At 38.2% G+C, this 19,517-nt stretch overlaps 1 protein-coding gene across 1 annotated transcript in view; it reads left to right on the top strand.

Annotated features, from left to right (window-relative positions):
- mRpL44 (mitochondrial ribosomal protein L44) overlaps nucleotides 1–19,517 on the top strand; it is an 89,071-nt gene that overhangs the window by 48,915 nt on the left and 20,639 nt on the right. The window contains exons 5-6 of the mRNA XM_090387003.1: nucleotides 5,638–5,722; nucleotides 15,044–15,115. Of these exons, the coding sequence (XP_090243129.1) occupies nucleotides 5,638–5,722; nucleotides 15,044–15,115 (157 nt within the window). The remainder of the gene's footprint in view (nucleotides 1–5,637; nucleotides 5,723–15,043; nucleotides 15,116–19,517) is intronic.

Here is a 19,517-nt window from a genome sequence, read left to right as displayed (position 1 = left end):
ATCAACTGAAGAAGGTTAACTAGATAACCGAAAGCTTTATGTATCTAATCCAATATATGTATATTTCCTATTAAACCTGTTACAATCTATATTTTGTATCCGTTTCGCTCTGAGCAACTGTAATTTTAATTTTAGTAGTAATGAATCTGGAGTGCCTCTTTAATCAGAATCCTTTTTGCAAGATATAAGACAAGATTGAGTTTTAGAAGGATTAGAATCAACTAAGTTATCTTTGCCCCACTGGAGAATTACCTGGAGATCGGCATTTAAGGAATTGATAGTGGATATTCAAGAAGTTGAAGCTGATTGAGCAGAGCAAGGTTTCTCAAAATGGAAAATGGAATGCAATATGCTATCATCGGCAAAATTATGGATAAGATTTCCAGTTAATGGAAGGTCATTAATATACAAGAGGAAAAGAGTGGGGGGAAAGAACTGAACTTTGGGGGACACCAGCATTAGTGGAAAAGTTAGAAGACAGAGAGCCGTCTACCATCACCCTCAGTGAGCGATCGAGAGAAAACTGGATAACCAATTACAAAAAACAGTTAGCAAACTATAAGATGGAATCTTGTTTAGAAGACCTTTATACCAAACATGATCGAAAGCCTTTGAGATGTCTAGAGCAACTGCTGGTGTTTCACTGATTTTTTTCCATTGAATTTGTCCATAAATGGGTAACATAAGCCAGAATATCGCCAGAGGATCGACACTGACAGAATCCATACTGGCGATCGTAGATCAGACAGAAGGTTTCTAGATAGTTTAATAGTTGGCAGTTAATTGATTTCTCCATTACTTTAGAAAGAGTAGACATAATTGTCCATCGCTGGACAGTGCAGTGTTGAGTCAGTTTGGTGTGACATAAGCATTGGGAGATCAAAATTGAGAGTAGGAGTGTGCTATAGGCCTAACGACTCTGATGAGTATAATAAGGAACTGTACAGGGAAATAGAGTGGGCCAGTAAATCAGAGAGTCTTATAATGGGAGATTTTAATTTCCCAGATATTGACTGGAATTTGGGGGCTGGTTACTCACACACTAGCAGGGCTTTTGTGGATTTATTGGATGATTGTTTTCTACATCAGCATGTTCGGGAGGCAACTAGAGGGAGTAATACTCTTGATTTGATTATCAGCAGTGATTCTTCATGCATTAAGAATCTGCAGATAAATGAACTACTAGGTGGCAGTGATCACAGTGTGCTGAAGTGGGATTTACTCAAAGAGGTAACTACCATTAGGGGTAAACGGAAGGGTTATTGCATCCGTAAAGGCGACTACGATGGACTGAGACAGTATTTAAATTCTATACAGTGGGACCAACTGATGATGGTACCAACAGCAAATTCAAAATGGGAAGCATTCAAAGAACTTATCTTGGAAGCTACTAGGCTTTACATATCAACTAAGAAATATTGTTCAAGGTTTAGGCCAAAATGGATGTCAGATGAACTAATGAGGCATATGGCAGAGAAGAAAAATGCATGGGATACTTACAAATTAACACATGACACAGAAGCCTATGATAGATACAGGTTGATATGCAACCAAATTACAAAGGAGGTTAGGCAGGCGAAGGCAGATTACGAGAAATCCTTGGCAAGGGATGCAAAGAAAAACAGCAAAGAGTTCTTTACTTATGTAAACTCTAGAAGGAAGGGGATGAATCAGATTGGTCCACTTGATATCGATGGTTAAACTGTTGATGATCCTGCTCAGGTAGCTAACAAACTAAATGAATATTTTGCGTCGACATTCACACATGAGGAGTTATTCAGCAAGGGGAATGCCAGAGGTGCATTCAACTCTAGCAGTAAGCTACAGAATCTTGAAATAACTGGGAGTAAAGTGGAGGAGAAACTGTTGAAGATAAACACAAGAAAGGCACCCGGTGTGGATGGGATCTATCCAGTTATATTAAAGGAGGCAGCAAAGGAAGTAAGCAAACCCTTAGCCATAATTATGAGAGCTTCCTTGGACTCAGGGGAGGTACCCATAGACTGGAAATGTGCAAATGTGACCCCAATTCACAAAGGAGGATCAAAGGCTGACACAAGTAATTATAGACCTGTGAGCTTAACTTCTGTTCCAGGAAAATTAATGGAGGCACTGGTTAAAGAAGCACTGCAGGATCATTTAGACAAGACTTCAGTTATAGCTCAGACACAGCATGGTTTTGTTAAGGGGAAGTCTTGCCTGACCAACTTGATTGGATACTATGGTGCAGTCACAAAAGAACTGGATGCAGGGAATAACTTTGATATTATATACTTGGATCTTAGAAAGGCTTTTGATACTGTTGCACATGGAAGACTGCTACACAAATTGGAGCAGTGTGACATTGGAGGCAAATTGCTGCTATGGATAAAGGGGTGGTTGAGGGGGAGAAGACAGAGAGTGGTAATCAATGGACACTGCTCATCGTGGACTAATGTTATTAGTGGAGTCCCTCAGGGCTCAGTGTTGTGTCCATTATTGTTTTCTGTATTTATAAATGATATTGATGATGGTATATCAAGCTTAATGTCCAAGTTTGCAGACGATACAAAGGTTGGTAGGGTTATCAAGGACACTACTGACACTATGCTGCTGCAACAGGATCTGGAAAGGTTGAGCAGATGGGCTGAGAGGTGGCAAATGAAGTTTAACATTGACAAATGTAAAGTACTACACATGGGAAACAGCAACCCCAGAGCAACGTATCAACTCTGTGGTACTACACTGACAGTGGTTGAGAATGAAAGGGACTTGGGGGTGGTTGTGCAGGCAGATATGAAGTTCTCTGAGCAGTGCAGACGTGCTGCAAGGGTAGCTCATGGAGTATTGTCAATGATATACAGGAATTTTTCCAGCAGGGATAAGGAGGTAAATATTCCATTGTATAAGGCAATGGTCAGGCCACACCTAGAGTACTGTATACAGGTCTGGAGGCCTCATTTCAAGAAGGATGTAGAGCTGCTGGAACGAGTACAGAGAAGGGCAACAAGATTAGTGAATGGAACAAAGGGGTGCTCTTATGAAGAAAGGCTTAAGTTTTGCAAATTACAGTGTCTGGAGACTAGGCACCAGCGAGGTGATCTGATAGAGGTGTATAAAGCCTTGAATGGTTTAAGCATGCTCAATGCTGATGGGATTCTTCCTCTAGCTCAGAAAAATCACCTGAGAGGGCATAAATTCAAATTGAGGAAAGACAGATGTAGGATAGACGTGCGGAAATTTGCCTTTAGCCAGCGGGTGGTTGGTTGGTGGAACAGACTTCCATCCCTTGTGGTGGAGGTTGATAGCCTAAATAAGTTTAAGGCTCAGCTGAACAGGTATTTTGAACGAACAGAGGGGTGAAGTGGAAGTGGGTTTTTTTTTTTTTTTTTTGGCTGATGCTGCATAAGCTTGCTTTCTTGCATCAAATGCCTCTACTAATGCTAATGCTAATTGCAATGGGACGATAATTTGATGGGAGGGATTTGTCACCCTTTTTAGGAAGTGGTTGGATATGGGCAAATTTCCAAGAAGAAGGACAAACATCTTTGGAATAAGAAAGTGAAAAATGGCAGCAAATAACAGGAGTAAGTTCAGAGCACAGGTTTTGAGAATAAGTGGAGAAATACCATCAGGACCTGGAGCTTTCTTAGCATCGAGATTTGTCAAAATCCTTCTGACATCCTTTTGACGGAAGACCACAGGAGGCATTGAATGGAGCATGTTGGGAATGGTGGGAGGTGTTTTACCAAGATCATTAATACATAAGTTGGAAGAAAAATGGGATGCTAGCAGGTCAGCTTTATCCTTGGCTGAAGTGACAACAGAACCAACTGGTTTTGACAGAGGTGGGAGCAGAGATGGGCTAAAGTTGCAGCCAATAGCTTTGGCAAGAGACCAGAATGCTCGGCTACTATTAGGACAAAAAGTAAGTTTTCTACTCGTAGTCCGTTCAAAATTTAGTTTGGACTGATTAATAACTGCTTTACAATTGTTGCGAGCTCTGGTGTAGGCAGAAAATGAAACTGAAGAACTGGAAACAACCCAATTGTTGTTATTGTTATTTGGTTTTTTAGGAGCATTAGCAACTAAGGCCATATTGCTCCGGGATATGCGGTGGTCATTCCCTGACCTTTCCGCATCTCCCGTGTTTGGTGGTGACGGGCTCGAACCCCGGTCTAATCAAGAAGCGTGTGTTACGCACTGCTGCTCCTTCCCACCTGGCTACGGAGGTGCCAACAAACCAATTAAGATATTATTGTTATTATTATTAATAATAGCCATATGGTGCAAGGAAGCATGAGGCTTATGCTGCACCGGCCAAAAAAAAAATTTCCCTATTACCCTGAGAGAGAGAGAGAGAGAGAGAGAGAGAGAGAGAGAGAGAGAAAGTAGAAAGGAATCACCAAGAAAGAGAAGAATGATGATATCCAGCTCAGGACCTTGGGTGTGCCAAGCCCATACTCACCAGATGTGAGCCCCTGGGGTTAATATGCAACATTCTTCTCTTGAACAGCCTTAGCACATTTATTAGAAAACCAAGGTTTAGATAAACGATGAGATTTTAAGGTGGAGTGTGGAATAAAGGATTCCATTCCTACAAGAATACTTTCACTGACTCGATGTTCACATCAGATGTTTTGAAACAGTAAATTGTCCAAGGAAAAATATCTAGTAGGTCATCCCATTTTGCAGACTTTGCCGAAATTGGGTTCACTTGATTTGAGTGTCACCGAATATCAATTCCATGAGCGTTTTAGAATCCCAGGTAGCAAGCACAGTTTGTCTGGCATATTTGAGGGAATGTCTGCTACAGCCGTAAGGACCATGCACAGTTATGTGCAGAGCATACCCACTTGTGTAGATTTTGAGTAGTTACTGCAAAAACATATTAAGAAAGTAGATATAAAAAATCTTAAACAAATGGGTGCTTGCTTATGATGATGAGTATGGTGGTAGTGAAAGTGTACTCTTTTTTTTTTTTTTTTTGATTCTCAAAATAATTTGAATCTTTAATAAAAATGGAATCAAGAACATTGCTCTCCCATGTGACACCTTTAACATCTTTGTATAAGAATAATTTTTTTTTTATGATAACCCCAAACACAAAAAGGTATAAGAACCTATAGTAATTTAGTACCATATATTTAGTACCTCAGAAAAGACAGAAGTTACTATAGAAGACAGAAAGGTAATACATAAAATAACTCTAATTGATCCAGAAATATGCTGCTGTGCAAATATCCCACACGTAGGTTCCAATTTCTCTTTTAAAAAATTTGTTTCCCCATGATAATGCATTCATATCTGCTTGCCTGCTCCATTAATAACTTTATTTGTCTACATTAATTGTCATTATGTTTATCACACTAATTTGGTTTATAGTACACCCTCGATTTCATTATTACTTTTTTTTCATTCCACACAACATGCAGGTGGCCTGCAAACACATACTGGTACAGACAGTACACAGTGCAATGTAGCTAGTAACTATTACTTTCTCATTAGGCCTCACCATATTAACCAAGTTTAACCATATTAATGTTTTATTCATTAAAAGATAAGAGATATATTTATTCTTTATCATTGCCCTCTTTCTTAAGTTACTTTTATTGTTACAATTAAAATTTATAAAGTCCTTGTTTACTTTCCATGCAGTGCAATCCATGACTATTTGGTCCATGAAGATAGCCTTTCTCATGTGGCTTCTAACATTGGTGTATCAGATCTCATGTTATGTGCTGTAAGTGTTTTCCAGATAACATATAACAAATTTCTATAATCTTTATTCTTTTGTACTGTTAGATTTAAAATATTGGAAATCAAATGTTATGATTTTGATTGATTTAAATACTTTAAATACGTAATAAAGGTATCACATTGAAAATTTCCTATACTCAATTGTACAGGTGTCCAATGCGATACTCTTATTTCATATGATCTTGAGCATCCTTACAGCAGTTTTTCATCTGTACCTTATCAGAAGTTTTATGATCATATTTGTATTAGTTTACATTTCTTAGAATCACAAAATTAGTGTAGCATATGTTTTTATACACGTATATGTAATTTTATAACTACATCTAGCATAATGCTCTTCACATATATAATTAGAATGTTATCAGCTCACCACAAGATATCTTAATGTTAACAACATTTCTGCACTCTGTTTTGAGCCCTATAACGAGGCCTAAATTAAAGTTGGTTGAAAAAGTACAAAGGTAAAGTTTGAAAGTGACTAGGCAACTCCAACTACACAAACCACGGAGTGAAGAGAAGTCAGAGCTAGCAAACAGAATAGGTCAGACCCATCTCCCTTATTCATCTGGCTTGGTGTGGATGGATAAATAATTTATATAAACTGATAATATGGATTTTTAATACTGTATAATTAAACTCATTGAGAAAACAAACAGAAGGGGTACATAACCATCTCTTAAATAAAAGAGAGGTTGAACCCACAGTTAGAACAGTTTTGACCTATCCACCTAAATTCCCAACTAGTTTTACCATCCACACCCAGCTGGGGGAAATCAGTTGGATGTGGAAGAATAAAATTAACTGCCATTATCTATTACTTCCACTATCAGAGATAATATAAAACTAACATTACAATGTTAAAAATGTGATGCCATACATGATTAACCACAAACCAGAAAGAGAGGACAGATTGGATCAGTTAAATCTGAATAATTTAATTTTAAATGTAATTAATTGTACACTAGTAAATATTTTATCCATCCATACCCAACTGGAAAATGATGAGAGTATGGGTTGGACCTGTTCCAGTGGTTCAGGTCCATTGATATAAATACTGATACCTGCCCATGAATGTATTTGCATTATTATTCTGCTCCATAACACATTTGGCAATGAGAGTGTTAAATGAAGAGCCAAGATCCACCAGGATATAGCAGAGATGAAATTCCAAAATGACAGAGGTTGCAGTCAGTTTCTTTTGGAGAAGAGATAAATTTCCTTCTCTTGGATTTTTCAAAATTGGATTCAGATATATTAATAACTTTAATAGGTTTCGGAACGAGAGTAGCCTCGTTCAGGCAAAGTTTTTACTGTTCCGGCTAATAGAGAAGTTTTTCTTAAATTTTTGCTGTTTTATTGTCTTAAATTGGCATATTAATTTATTTTCTAGAAGTAGCTTTATATTCCTAGTTATGATACTTAGTTTAATTTGAACTTAGATAGAGATTTTGTAGGTTATTACATAGTATCGGTAACGATATCCAATTCGTATGTTGGACAAGTTTTTGCAGCTCCGGCAGATGCTAAGTTTTTAATTAAATTTAGTCATTTTATTGACTTAATTGTTAAATTAAATTATTTTCTATAAGTAGCTTGTAGACCTAGTCAAGCTCCTTAGTTTATTTTGAATTCAGATAGTATGATTTTGAAAGTTAACTAATGTCCATAGAAGCTAATGTCAAGTTGCAAAGAGAGGAAGTCAAAGAGCTCCAAGTGATTAGTGGAGTTGGGAGACCAGTAGAGACAACAGATGAATTTGACACAGTGAGGTAAAGAGATTTTAAGCCAATGGAGATCGCAAAGAGGAGATTCCAAATTACCAAGTCTCTGACAGGAAATGTCGGACTGGACATATGCACAAGTACCACTTTCAGGCGAAAGGAATCATACAGCGAATAATTTGGGCAACTGAGATGAGCAGTAGTTGAATCAACCAATAACTGAGATTTTGTCAGAAAAAGTACATGGGGTTTGGCAGACTGCAAGTGGAAATGGACATTGTTGAGATTAGAATTTAGACCACATATATTTGTGAAATGAACTAGGAAGTGGTTGGAAGGTTTAGATTTTTTTCAGATAAGCTTAATCTATTAGTTTTACAATTCATAGTGTATTCAATAGTAAGAAAAAGTGGGGTGGGTGGTGGGGGGGGACATGCTGTGTGAAGTAATGAAATTTTTGGATATGGCATACAAATGGTAAGAATATACCCAGATCCTTGCCATAACAGGGCCTTTAGAATGCCCCCCGCACACACACACACACACACACACACTGCTCGGTCTCCCTCCAGTCACTATCTGGCAGAGTAGAGGTAGCAAGATTATACACTAGCTGATCCAGAAGCCTCCTAAAGAGTTACCAATAGGTTCAGTCCGGTGTACTAACAAGTGGCTGGCCTGCGAATACCGTTTTAGAGCTGTGCCCTCGAAATGTAAGGAAGATTGGATCTCACCATGATGTTCATCATAACCTCAAAAGTCATCAGTCATACTGCATGATGGAAGAGATGGGGAAGGTTTGACCGGAAGTTAGCTTTGGAGACTAAACATAGGTTCCACCACTTCAAGCCTCCAATAAGCAAAGTGGTGGTATTGCACTGGTTGATGAGATCGTCTACCACCTGTGCCTGGTAACACAGAGGGGTGGCATTCCTCCATGTGGTGTGGGTGCCACACCTTGACCCCTGCTTATGTTGGTTCACACCTGGGTGGTCATCCACAGTGTGCATGGAGGTTATACCCAGGATTACTAACAGTCCCACCATCATGAAGGTGCAAGCAGAGGATTTGACTGTCACAGACCCTCCAGACTTTGCCAAAATTGGGTCCACTTGACTTGAATGTCACACGAATATCAGTTCCATCAGCATTTTAGAATCCCAGGTAGCAAGTACAGTTTGTCTGGCATATCTGAGAGAATGTCTGTGACAACCCCAAGGACTAAACTTGTGTGTACACCAATGTTAGCAGTTTGGTAAATAAATTTGATGAATTTCAGGTGTTGGTAAAAATATCAAAGGCAGATATTGTTGGGGTATCAGAGACGTTGTGTCACACAGATATAAGGAATGCAGAACTGGAATTTGGGGAGTGCAATGTGTACAGGAAGGTAGGAGGGGTTATGCTATTAGTTAAGAAACACAAAATCCAAGGAAGTACAGCCAGTCGACATGGCTGTACAGTGCAGTGTTGAGTCGGTTTGGTATGACATAAGCACTGGAAAAAACAAAATTGAGAGTAGGAGTATGTTATAGGCCTAATGGCTCTGATGATTATGATAAAAGACTGTACAGGGAAATAGATTGGGCCTGTAAATGAGTGTTTTATAATGAGAGATTTTAATTTCCCAGATATTGATGGGAATTTGTGGGTTGGTCACTTACACACTAGCAAGACTTTTGTGGATTTATTGGATGATTGTTTTCTATAGCAGCATGTTTGGGAGGCAACTACAGGGAGTAATACTCTTGATCTGATTATCAGTAGGGATTCTTCATGCATTAAGAATCTGCAGATAAAGGAACCACTAAGTGGCAGTGATCACAGTGTGCTGAAGTGGGATTTATTCAAAGAGGCAACTACCATCAGGGGAAAGGGAAGGGTTTTTGCTTTTGTAAAGACGACTGCGGAGGTCTCAGTCAGTATTTAACTTCTATGTGGTGGGAACAACTGATGATGTTATCAACAATTAATCTTGGAAGCTACTAGGAAGCTTTTCATATCAACTAAGAAATATTGTTCGAGGTTTAGTCCTAAATGGATGTCAGATGAACTAATGAGCATGTGGCAGAGACAAAAAATGCATGGGATACATATAAATTAACTGGTGACACAGAAGCCTATGATAGATATGAGCTTGTCTGTAACCAAGTCACGAAGGAGATTAGGCAGGCAAAGGCAGTTTACGAGTAATCTTTGGCTAAGGATGCAAAGAAAAACAGCAAAGAATTCTTTACTTATGTAAACTCTAGAAGAAAGGGGATGAATCAGATTGTTCAACTGTTGATATCGATTGTTCAACTGTTGATATCGATTGTTCAACTGTTGATGATCCTGCTCAGGTAGCTAACAAACTAAATGAGTATTTTGCATCTATATTCACACATGAGGAGTTATTCAGGGAGGGGAATGCCAGAGGTGAATTAAACTCGGGCAGTGAGCTAGTGATTTTTTAATAACTGAGAGCAAAGTGGACGAGAAATTGTTGAAGATAAACACAAGAAAGGCACCTGGGGTGGATGGGATCTATCCAGTTATATTAAAGGAGGCAGCAAAGGAAGTAAGCAAACCCTTAGCCATAATTATGAGAGCTTCCTTGGACTCAGGGGGGAGGTACCCATGAACTGAAGATGTGCAAATGTGACCCCAATTCACAAGGGAGGATCAAAGGCTGACACAAGTAATAATAGACCTGTGAGTTTAACTTCTATTCCCGGAAAAGTAATGGAGGCACTGGTTAAAGAAGCACTGCAGGATCATCTAGACAAGACTTCAGTTATAGTTCGGCCACAGCATGGGTTTGTTAAGGGGAAGTCTTTTCTGACTAAATTGATTGGATACTATGATGTGGTCACAATGGAACTGGATGCCGGGAAAAATTTTGATATCATATATTTGGACCTTAGAAAAGCTTTTGATACTGTTGCTCATGGAAGACTGCTGCACAAATTGGAGCAGTGTGGCATTGGAGGCAAATTGCTGCTGTGGATAAAGGGGTGGCTGAGGGGGAGAAGACAGAGAGTGGTAATCAATGGACACTGCTCTTTGTGGACTAATGTTATTAGTGGAGTCCCCCAGGGTTCAGTGTTGGATCCATTGTTGTTTTCTGTATTTATTACTGATATTGATGATGGTGTATGAGGCATGTCCAAGTTTGTAGATGATAAGAAGGTCGGCAGGGTTGTTAATGACAGTACGCTGCTGCAACAAGATCTGGAAAAGTTGAGGAGATGGGCTGAGATGCGGCAACTGGAGTTTTAACATTGACAAATGTAAAGTACTGCATATGAGAAGCAGTAACCCCAGTGTAATGTATCACTGTGTGGTACTACACTGATAGTGGTAGAGAATGAAAAGGACTTGGGGGAATTGTGCAGGTAGATATGAAGTTTTCTGAGCAGGCAAATGGTCCCCAAGAGTAGCTCATGTGTCTTTTCAATGATATGCAGAAACTTTTCCACCAGGGATAAGGAGGTTGTGATTATTAGCATTAGCATTAGTAGAGGCATTTGATGCAAGAAAGCAAGCTTATGCAGCATCAGCCAAAAAAAAAAAAAAAAAACCACTCCCACTTCACCCCTCTGTTCTTTCAAAATACCTGTCCAGCTGAGCCTTAAACTTATTTAGGCTATCAACTTCCACGACAAGGGATGGAAGTCTGTTCCACCAACCAACCACTCGCTGGCTAAAGGCAAATTTCCGCACGTCTATCCTACATCTGTCTTTCCTCAATTTGAATTTATGCCCTCTCAGGTGATTATTCTGAGCGAGAGGAAGAATCCCATCAGCATTGAGCATGCTCAAACCATTCAAGGCTTTATACACCTCTATCAGATCACCTCGCTGGTGCCTAGTCTCCAGACACTGTAATTTGCAAAACTTAAGCCTTTCTTCATAAGAGCACCCCTTTGTTCCATTCACTAATCTTGTTGCCCTTCTCTGTACTCGTTCCAGCAGCTCTACATCCTTCTTGAAACAAGGTCTCCAGGCCTGTATACAGTACTCTAGGTGTGGCCTGACCATTGCCTTATACAAGGGAATAATCACCTCCTTATCCCTGCTAGAAAAATTCCTATATATCATTGACAATACACCATGAGCTACTCTTGCAGCCCGTCTGCACTGCTCAGAGAACTTCATATCTGCCTGCACAACCACCCCCAGGTCCCTTTCATTCTCTACCACTGTCAGTGCAATACCACAGAGTTGATACGTTGCTCTGGGGTTGCTGTTTCCCATGTGTAGTACTTTACATTTGTCAATGTTAAACTTCATTTGCCACCTCTCAGCCCATCTGCTCAACCTTTCCAGATCCTGTTGCAGCAGCATAGTGTCTGTAGTTACCCCCTTGTCAGTATTATCCCCTTGTATAAGGCAATGGTCGGGCCACAGCTTGAGTACTGTATACAGGGCTAGAGGGCTCATTTTAAGAAGAATGTAGAGCTGCTGGAACCAGTAGAGAAGGGCAACAAGTTAGTGAATGGAACAAAGGGTTGCTCTTATGAAGAACTCCTTTAAGTTTTGCAAATTATAGTTTCTGGAGTGAGGCACCTGCGAGGTGATCTGATTAAGGTGTATAAATCCTTGAATGGTTTGAGCATGCTGAAGGCTGATGGGATTCTTCCTCTTGCTCAGAATAATTGCCTTAGAGGGCATAAATTCAAATTGTGGGTAGACAGTTGTAGGATAGATGTGTGGAAGTTTGCCTTTAGCCAGGGTGTGGTTGATTGCTGGAACAAACTTCCATCTGTCGTAGAAAGTGATAGCTTAAACAGATTCAAGGCAGAATTAGACAGACATTTGGAGCACGTGGACGGGCAAAAAGAGAAAGCTGTGTGTGAATTTTTTTTTTTTTTTTTTTTTTTTTGGCTGATGCTATATAAGCTTGCTTTCTTGCATCATGTGCCTTTACTAATTCTATCTTATTTACAGCTACTGCAATGTTTATTGTTGGTAGAAAATAAAACTGGTTATTTTTAAAGCATATTGCTATCTTCTAATAGCGATATGCTTTACTGTTATCCTAAACAGCCTTCACATAGTTTTTGAAAAATATTTATTTTCTGCTTTATCCTAAACTCTCATAATTTATTTTTAAATAAGAGAGTTTAGCATAAGGTGGAGAATAAAGGATTTCTTCCTTTTAAAAATAATTTCGCTGACAACTTGAGCAAGTATTAGGATGAGGAGATTTAAAACAGCTCTACCAAGGAAATGTGGAATAGAAGTCGTGTAGATGGTCCCAACTGGTATTTTTGTAATGCCAAACAGAACAAAGCTCATGGACAGCAGTTCCATTGGGGATGAGACCATAGCTAAATTAAAGAAGTATGTAGAGGATAACTAACATTAATGATTTATTGTGAAGGGTTGTTGGTGAGAAAAAGGTCACGTGTTAAGTGTGTGTGTGGTTAAGACTGATTGGCATTCTGTTAGTTAATTGAATGAACAAACTGAGTAGTTTATTACTACATGTGAAAAATGTTGCATAATTAAAAAAAAAAAAGTAAAAATGTTGAGCCAAACACTTCAACATTTTTACCAGCTAGGCCGAAGTTATGAACATTAAAATCACTAAGGAAAATCACTGTTAAAAAAAAGCTAGACTAGAAGTAGAATTTTGAAAGAAAGCAAATCAAAAATTTGTTTTTCTGGGAAAGTAGATGCTGAGGTTTCATTGTGGAGCCATCCAGCAACCCAACAAGAGATCGACAAAATCTAGACCCAGACATATGGAAACCTCTCAATCCTATTAAACTCTTATATAATACAAAGCCAAAAGAGAGAAGCAGAAGCTGCTGGGCTCCCAGACATCTCTTGCAAGGCCTCCCCCCATAATCCCATTTGGTCAATTTTAGTGATACATTCTTAATGCAAGCCAGCAATGGAAATAGGCTTTAATTTTGCCCCAATCAGTGTTTACTACCTTTCGGGCGTAACTCAATGCAGACTTACACATTACAGGATGAAAACATCAGGAGTATATTAAATTTAGAAATCCCACAGAAGCTTCATAGATCAGATCAAATCAAATCAAGAATATAGCAAAAAATAATATCTCCAAATGGCTCTCTTTTTCAATAAGAGACTCAAGAATCACTATATTATTCACATATTAAAGGGCCGACCGGGCTAGCTGGGTGGGTAAAGTGCCTGCCTGGCAACCCAAAGGTCGCGGGTTCGATTCCCACCTCAGGCTTGGATCAAAGTACTGCAAAAACCTTGGGAGGTGCATTATGGCCACAGAAGCCTATGCACCAACAACTACCAAAAAAAAAAAAAAAAACATATTAAAGGCACAATAACAAAAACAAAAAAATATTGGCTGACATCAACATATATTCCAGGATCAAAAATTACTCACCAGTGAACATCAAGAAAAAAAGTTAGAAAGAAACAACGTATACGAGGAGCAAAAAACTGACCATTCCTTCTATATGATGTCTGAACCTCATAAAGCTGGAGGCACCCCACATATTTAGAAATATTAAAGTACATAAAGCAGACTTCCCTCTCAGTAAGTCATTTCCTGGCTGGTTATCATTCTTTCCTCAGCCATCCCACCTGTCGAAGGATGGTTAAAAACATGCAGAACCTTATCAGCATGACTAAGTGACCATTTTATTAAGTACATCTTCCCTTTTCAGAACGGAATGATCTTTCAGTAACAGTATTACATATTAGTACCAAGAAATACAAAACAGGTATGCAGATATATACAGATTCTGTATGTGTGCAATCCATTGTGAGAATGGACAAGATAAAAAGAGTTAAATGACTTTAAAAATGGCATGGTATTTGCCACCAGACAATTAATATATGCCATATATAAAGAAGCTATTATTCCTTTCTACATTTTAAAACAGAAGAGGATATTCTAGATATACATGAACAATTTTTGTTTTCAGCCTTGGCCTGTGCTGACACCAGCCCAGTTAATAATTTGAAGTGTTGTAGTTAGCAATTACCATTCTCTATTAATAATAATACCATGTGGAACATTGTCTATTACAGCTTGTGTATGTTCAAAAACACATTAATTTTTATAGGCATACAGATCAACAATAGTGAACCAAAGCCAGACATGCTACTAGTGGCTGATATGTAGAGATGCTGTGAATAGACAAGTTTTAAGTTTTACGCCTATAAGTAGGAAAAGATCTTTTCTTGACTGTGAATCTTTTTAAACTCCATTGTGTGAAGTTATAAATCTAATACCATCTGATATTGCTCATATGTGACAATTTTATATCAAGTTGTCACTAATTTCATATGTGCCTCTGATGAGATGACAGCACTGTTTAAACATACAAGTATGTGAGGGTGGTAGCACTTTAATAAAGATAAATGGCAGTAATGGCTTCACTTTCACTTGGAAAGGGCTTTTATGTGTAGTGCAATGTTGGACAATTAAATGACGATGTCACTTGTGAAAGAACAACAAGAACTTGTTATTTGATACAGATTTCCATTCATAAGTATAGTGCAGAAAATTGCTATATGTTTTGTTGTTACAATGTATTAATATATTTCTGCAACTAACTAAATAGTTTTTTTTCTCTCTCTCTTCCTTCCCCCTGTAGGATTTCCCCCCTGAGAAAAGCACTCTGGCCAAAACATTGAAAGCTATTGTTGGGGCTATTAAACATGATAAGGTATTGTATAACATAAAATTTTGATTTGTGAACTATAGGAATTTAATTTAAGATATTATTTTATGTAACCACGTGGAGTTCATTATATGCTTTTGTCTCTGTTTGTGATTCCTTCCAGCAATGGACTGCAATTTCATTTTTGTATTCTGACCATCTGGATATCATTCTTGTATTAAGTTGGAAACAGATGCAACCAACAGGTCTTCACAAAGACATTCCCATGTACAGGATGTTTCATAATAAGTGGGCCATACTTTCAGAATTGATTTAGAACCTAAAAACAATGAAAAAAGTTCATATAAACATGACCAATCCTGAATGGTTATGGAGGAACTATGGCTGTTTGAATTTTAAAAAATGTTCAGGAGTTTTCAATGGTAAAAATTAAAAATAATAAAAATATAAAATAAGAATAAGCAGCATGTAACTAGTATGAATATTTTGTTAAGTGTGTCTGCTTATTTATTATTTTTAACATTGAAAAATCCATAGCCGTTTTTTTTTTAAATTCAAATGGCCATAGTTTCATAATCATCCAGAATAAGACATGTTCTTATTCTGGATGATTATTCTTATTAAACAGACATAAAAAAAAAGTTTATAGAAACTTTTTTTTCATTGTTTTTAAATTCTAAATTGATTCTGAATGTCACGAAACACCATGTATATCAGGTATTATTAGTAAAAAAATTGCAAATTAAGTTCCTAAACACAATATAGGGGGATCCATAATTAAGGAAATTATTTGACTGCCAATATAGTGTAAAACCTTTTTTTTTGTTTCAGAATAATTTTAACACAGGGAAGTAACCATGAGACAATGAAGAAGACTGAAATTGTAAGGCATGCAAAATATGCAAATGCTGCAAAAGTTGTATGCCACTTCAAGAATTTTTTTAGGCATAAACCGCCCACAATAAACACCATAAAGTAAATTGTGAATAAGCTTGATGAAGTGGTACAGTGCACAATATACCAAAACCTTGTATCTCATAAAGGTCTAAACTTGTAACTTGTAAGCAAGGATATCAAAAGAAGTCCAAAAATTCTCAAAGAAAGTGAAGTTTGGAACTTAAAATATCTAAAACAATCTTAAACAGTATTATAAAGGAACTTAAATATAAGGTCTGTCATTCAGTATTGCTACAAAGTTTGAATGAGGATGATTCAGATAGAAGAGGAATTTGCCAAACAGTTTTTGACTATGAGTGTTAGAAACCAAGATATCATTGACTATGTTTTGTGGACTGATAAAGCTACATTTAAACTAAATGGAACTGTGTTTATTACTCTCTTAACAACAATTTATTCTTTAATACGGATTTAAATACTCCTGGCTTGACAACATGGGCTGGAATTTGGATGGGAAGTGTTCTCAGACCTTTTTTTTTTTTTTTGAAGGAAATTTGACAGGAAAAAGCTACCTGAGACTGCTAAAAAAGCAAAATCATTTCATTATGCAGGATGGAGCATCAGTTCACTCTGCAAAAAGAGTGAACTGATGAAAGAGAGATCGGGAATTACAGAAGCGAATTCAGAAGAACAGTGCCCGTGGAAGTATCTGTAGAAAAGGCATGCAGCAGAAACAATACGTCTATGAGACAGCGAGTGAAGAGAGCGACTGTTAGAGATGAGTCATTAATTAACCTAACTGCCCTCTTCTGAATGGAATCTAGAGGTCTGAGAGGTTTTGGGGGCACCGCCCAGATGTGAAAACAATATTCCATGGTAGGACGGATTTGTGATTTGTACATAGTGAATAGCTGTTTGAAAGAAGAGTAATGCCGAGAGTGAAAGAGAAAACCAAGTTTTTTAGATGCAGAGGAAGCAATATTTGTAATGTGCTTGTGCCAAGAGAGATTAAAAGTCAGGGTAATCCTCAAAAGAGATATATAAACTTGCCTAGAAATCAGAGTGTCACCAAAGGTAAGCATAAGAGCAGAAGAATCGTTTTTGTGAAATATAAGAGGACTGAGTTTTAGAAGGATTAAAATCAATGCCGACCGGGCTAGCCAGGTGGGTAAAGTGCCTGCCTGGCAACCCAAAGGTCGCAGGTTCGAATCCTAATAAAATGCAATGAATCAGAATCATAAAATGAATCAGAATAAAATGCAACAACTCAACAACTTTGGGAGGTACATTATGGCCACAGAAGCCGGTGAGTCAACAACTAACTAAAAAAAAAAAAAAAAAAAAAGATCGAACTCAACTAAGTTGTCTTTGCCCCACTAGAGAATTACCTGGAGATCGGCATTTAAGGAATTAGTAGTGGATTTTCAAGAAGTTGAAGCTGATTGAGCAGGGCAAGATTTCTCAAAATGGAAAGAGGAATGCAATGTGCTATCATTGGCAAAACTATGGATAGGATTTCCAATCAATGGAAGAAGGTGATTAATATACAAGAGTGATTAATATACAACAGGAAAAGAGTGAGGGAAAGAACTGAACCTTGGGGGACACCAGCATTAGTGGAGAAGTTAGAAGACAGAGAGCCATCTACCATCACCCTCAGTAAGCAATCAGAGAGAAAACTGGATAACCAATTACAAAAAACAGTTGGCAAACCATAAGATGGAAGCTTGTTTAGAAGACCTTTATGCCAAACATGATCGAAAGCCTTTGAGATGGCAAGAGCAACTGCTTGTGTTTCACAGAACTTGTTTCATTGAATTTGTCCATAAATGGGTAACGTAAGCCAGAATATCACCAGTGGATCGACACTGACGATCGTTGATCAGACGGAAGTTTTCTACATAGTTTAAGAGTTGGCGGTTAATTGATTTCTCCATTACTTTAGAAAGAGTAGACGTAATTGTTGCAATGGGACGATAATTGGATGGGAGGGATTTGTCACCCTTTTTAGGAACTGGCTGGATATGAGCAAATTATCAAGCAGAAGGAAAATCACCTTTGGAATAAGAAAGTGAAAAAAAGGTGGCAAAGAACAGGAGTAAGTTCAGGAGCACAGGTTTTGAGAAAAAGTGGAGAAAAATACCATCAGGACCTGTAGCTTTCTTAGTATCAAGATTCGTCAAAATCCTTCTGACATCCTTCTGACAGAAGACCACAGGAGACATTGAATGGAATGTGCTGGGAATAGTGGAAGCTGTTTTACCAAGATCATTAATACATAAGTTGGAAGAAAAATGGAATGCTAGTGGGTCGGCTTTATCCTTGGCCAAAGTGACAAAAGAACCATCTGGTTTTGACAGAGGTAGGAGCAGAGATGGGTAAACGTTTTTGGCAAGGGATCAGAATGCACGGCAACCATTAGGGCAAGAAGCAAGTTTTCTACTCTTAGCCTGTTCAAAATCTAGTTTGGACAGATTAATAACTGCTTTACAATTGTTGCAAGCTTTGGTGTAGGCAGAAAATGAAACTGAAGAATTGGAAACAAGCCAACTAGGATATGCAACATTTTTCTCCTGAATGGCCTTAGAAAATTTATAGGAAAACGAAGGTTTAGATAAAGGACGAGATTTTAAAGTGGAGTATGGGATACAGGCTTCCATTCCGACAAGAATAATTTTGCTGACACGATTTGAGCAAACGTTACATCAAAAGTTTTGAAACAGTATTCCGACCAAGGAAAAGAAGAAAAGAAATGTCGCAGGTCATCCCATTTTGCATTCTTGTAATGCCAAACAACACGAGGTTGGGAATAGCCATCAGATAAAGGAAATGAAGTGAAGAAGAGATTAGCATTAGCATTAGTAGAGGCAATTGATGCAAGAAAGAAAGATATGCAGCATCAGCCAAAAAAAAAAAAGTAAAATAAATAAATAAAAAATAACCACTTCCACTTCACCCCTCTGTTCGTTCGAAATTCTTGTCCAGCTGAGCCTTAAACTTATTTAGGCTATCAACTTCCACGACAAGGGATGGAAGTCTGTTCCACCAACCAACCACCCGCTGGCTAAAGGCAAATTTCCGCACATCTATCCTACATCTGTCTTTCCTCAATTTGAATTTATGCCCTCTCAGGTGATTACTCTGAGCAAGAGGAAGAATCCCATCAGTATTGAGCATGCTCAAACCATTCAAGGCTTTGTACACCTCTATCAGATCACCTCGCTGGTGCCTAGTCTCCAGACACTGTAATTCGCAAAACTTAAGCCTTTCTTCGTAAGAGCAACCCTTTGTTCCATTCACTAATCTTGTTGCCCTTCTCTGTACTCGTTCCAGCAGCTCTACATCCTTCTAGAAATGAGGCCTCCAGACCTGTATACAGTACTCAAGGTATGGCCTGACCATTGCCTTATACAAGGGAATAATCACCTCCTTATCCCTGCTAGAAAAATTCCTATATATCATTGACAATACACCATGAGCTACTCTTGCTGCCCGTCTGCACTGCTCAGAGAACTTCATATCTGCCTGCACAACTACCCCCAGGTCTCTT

Source organism: Mastigoproctus giganteus, chromosome 13, assembly GCF_048544385.1.
Source record: "Mastigoproctus giganteus isolate SK-2022 chromosome 13, ASM4854438v1, whole genome shotgun sequence".
NCBI lineage: Eukaryota > Metazoa > Arthropoda > Arachnida > Uropygi > Thelyphonidae > Mastigoproctus > Mastigoproctus giganteus.
Note: the sequence above shows the minus strand (reverse complement) of the source record. Positions and strands in the feature narration are given on the sequence as shown.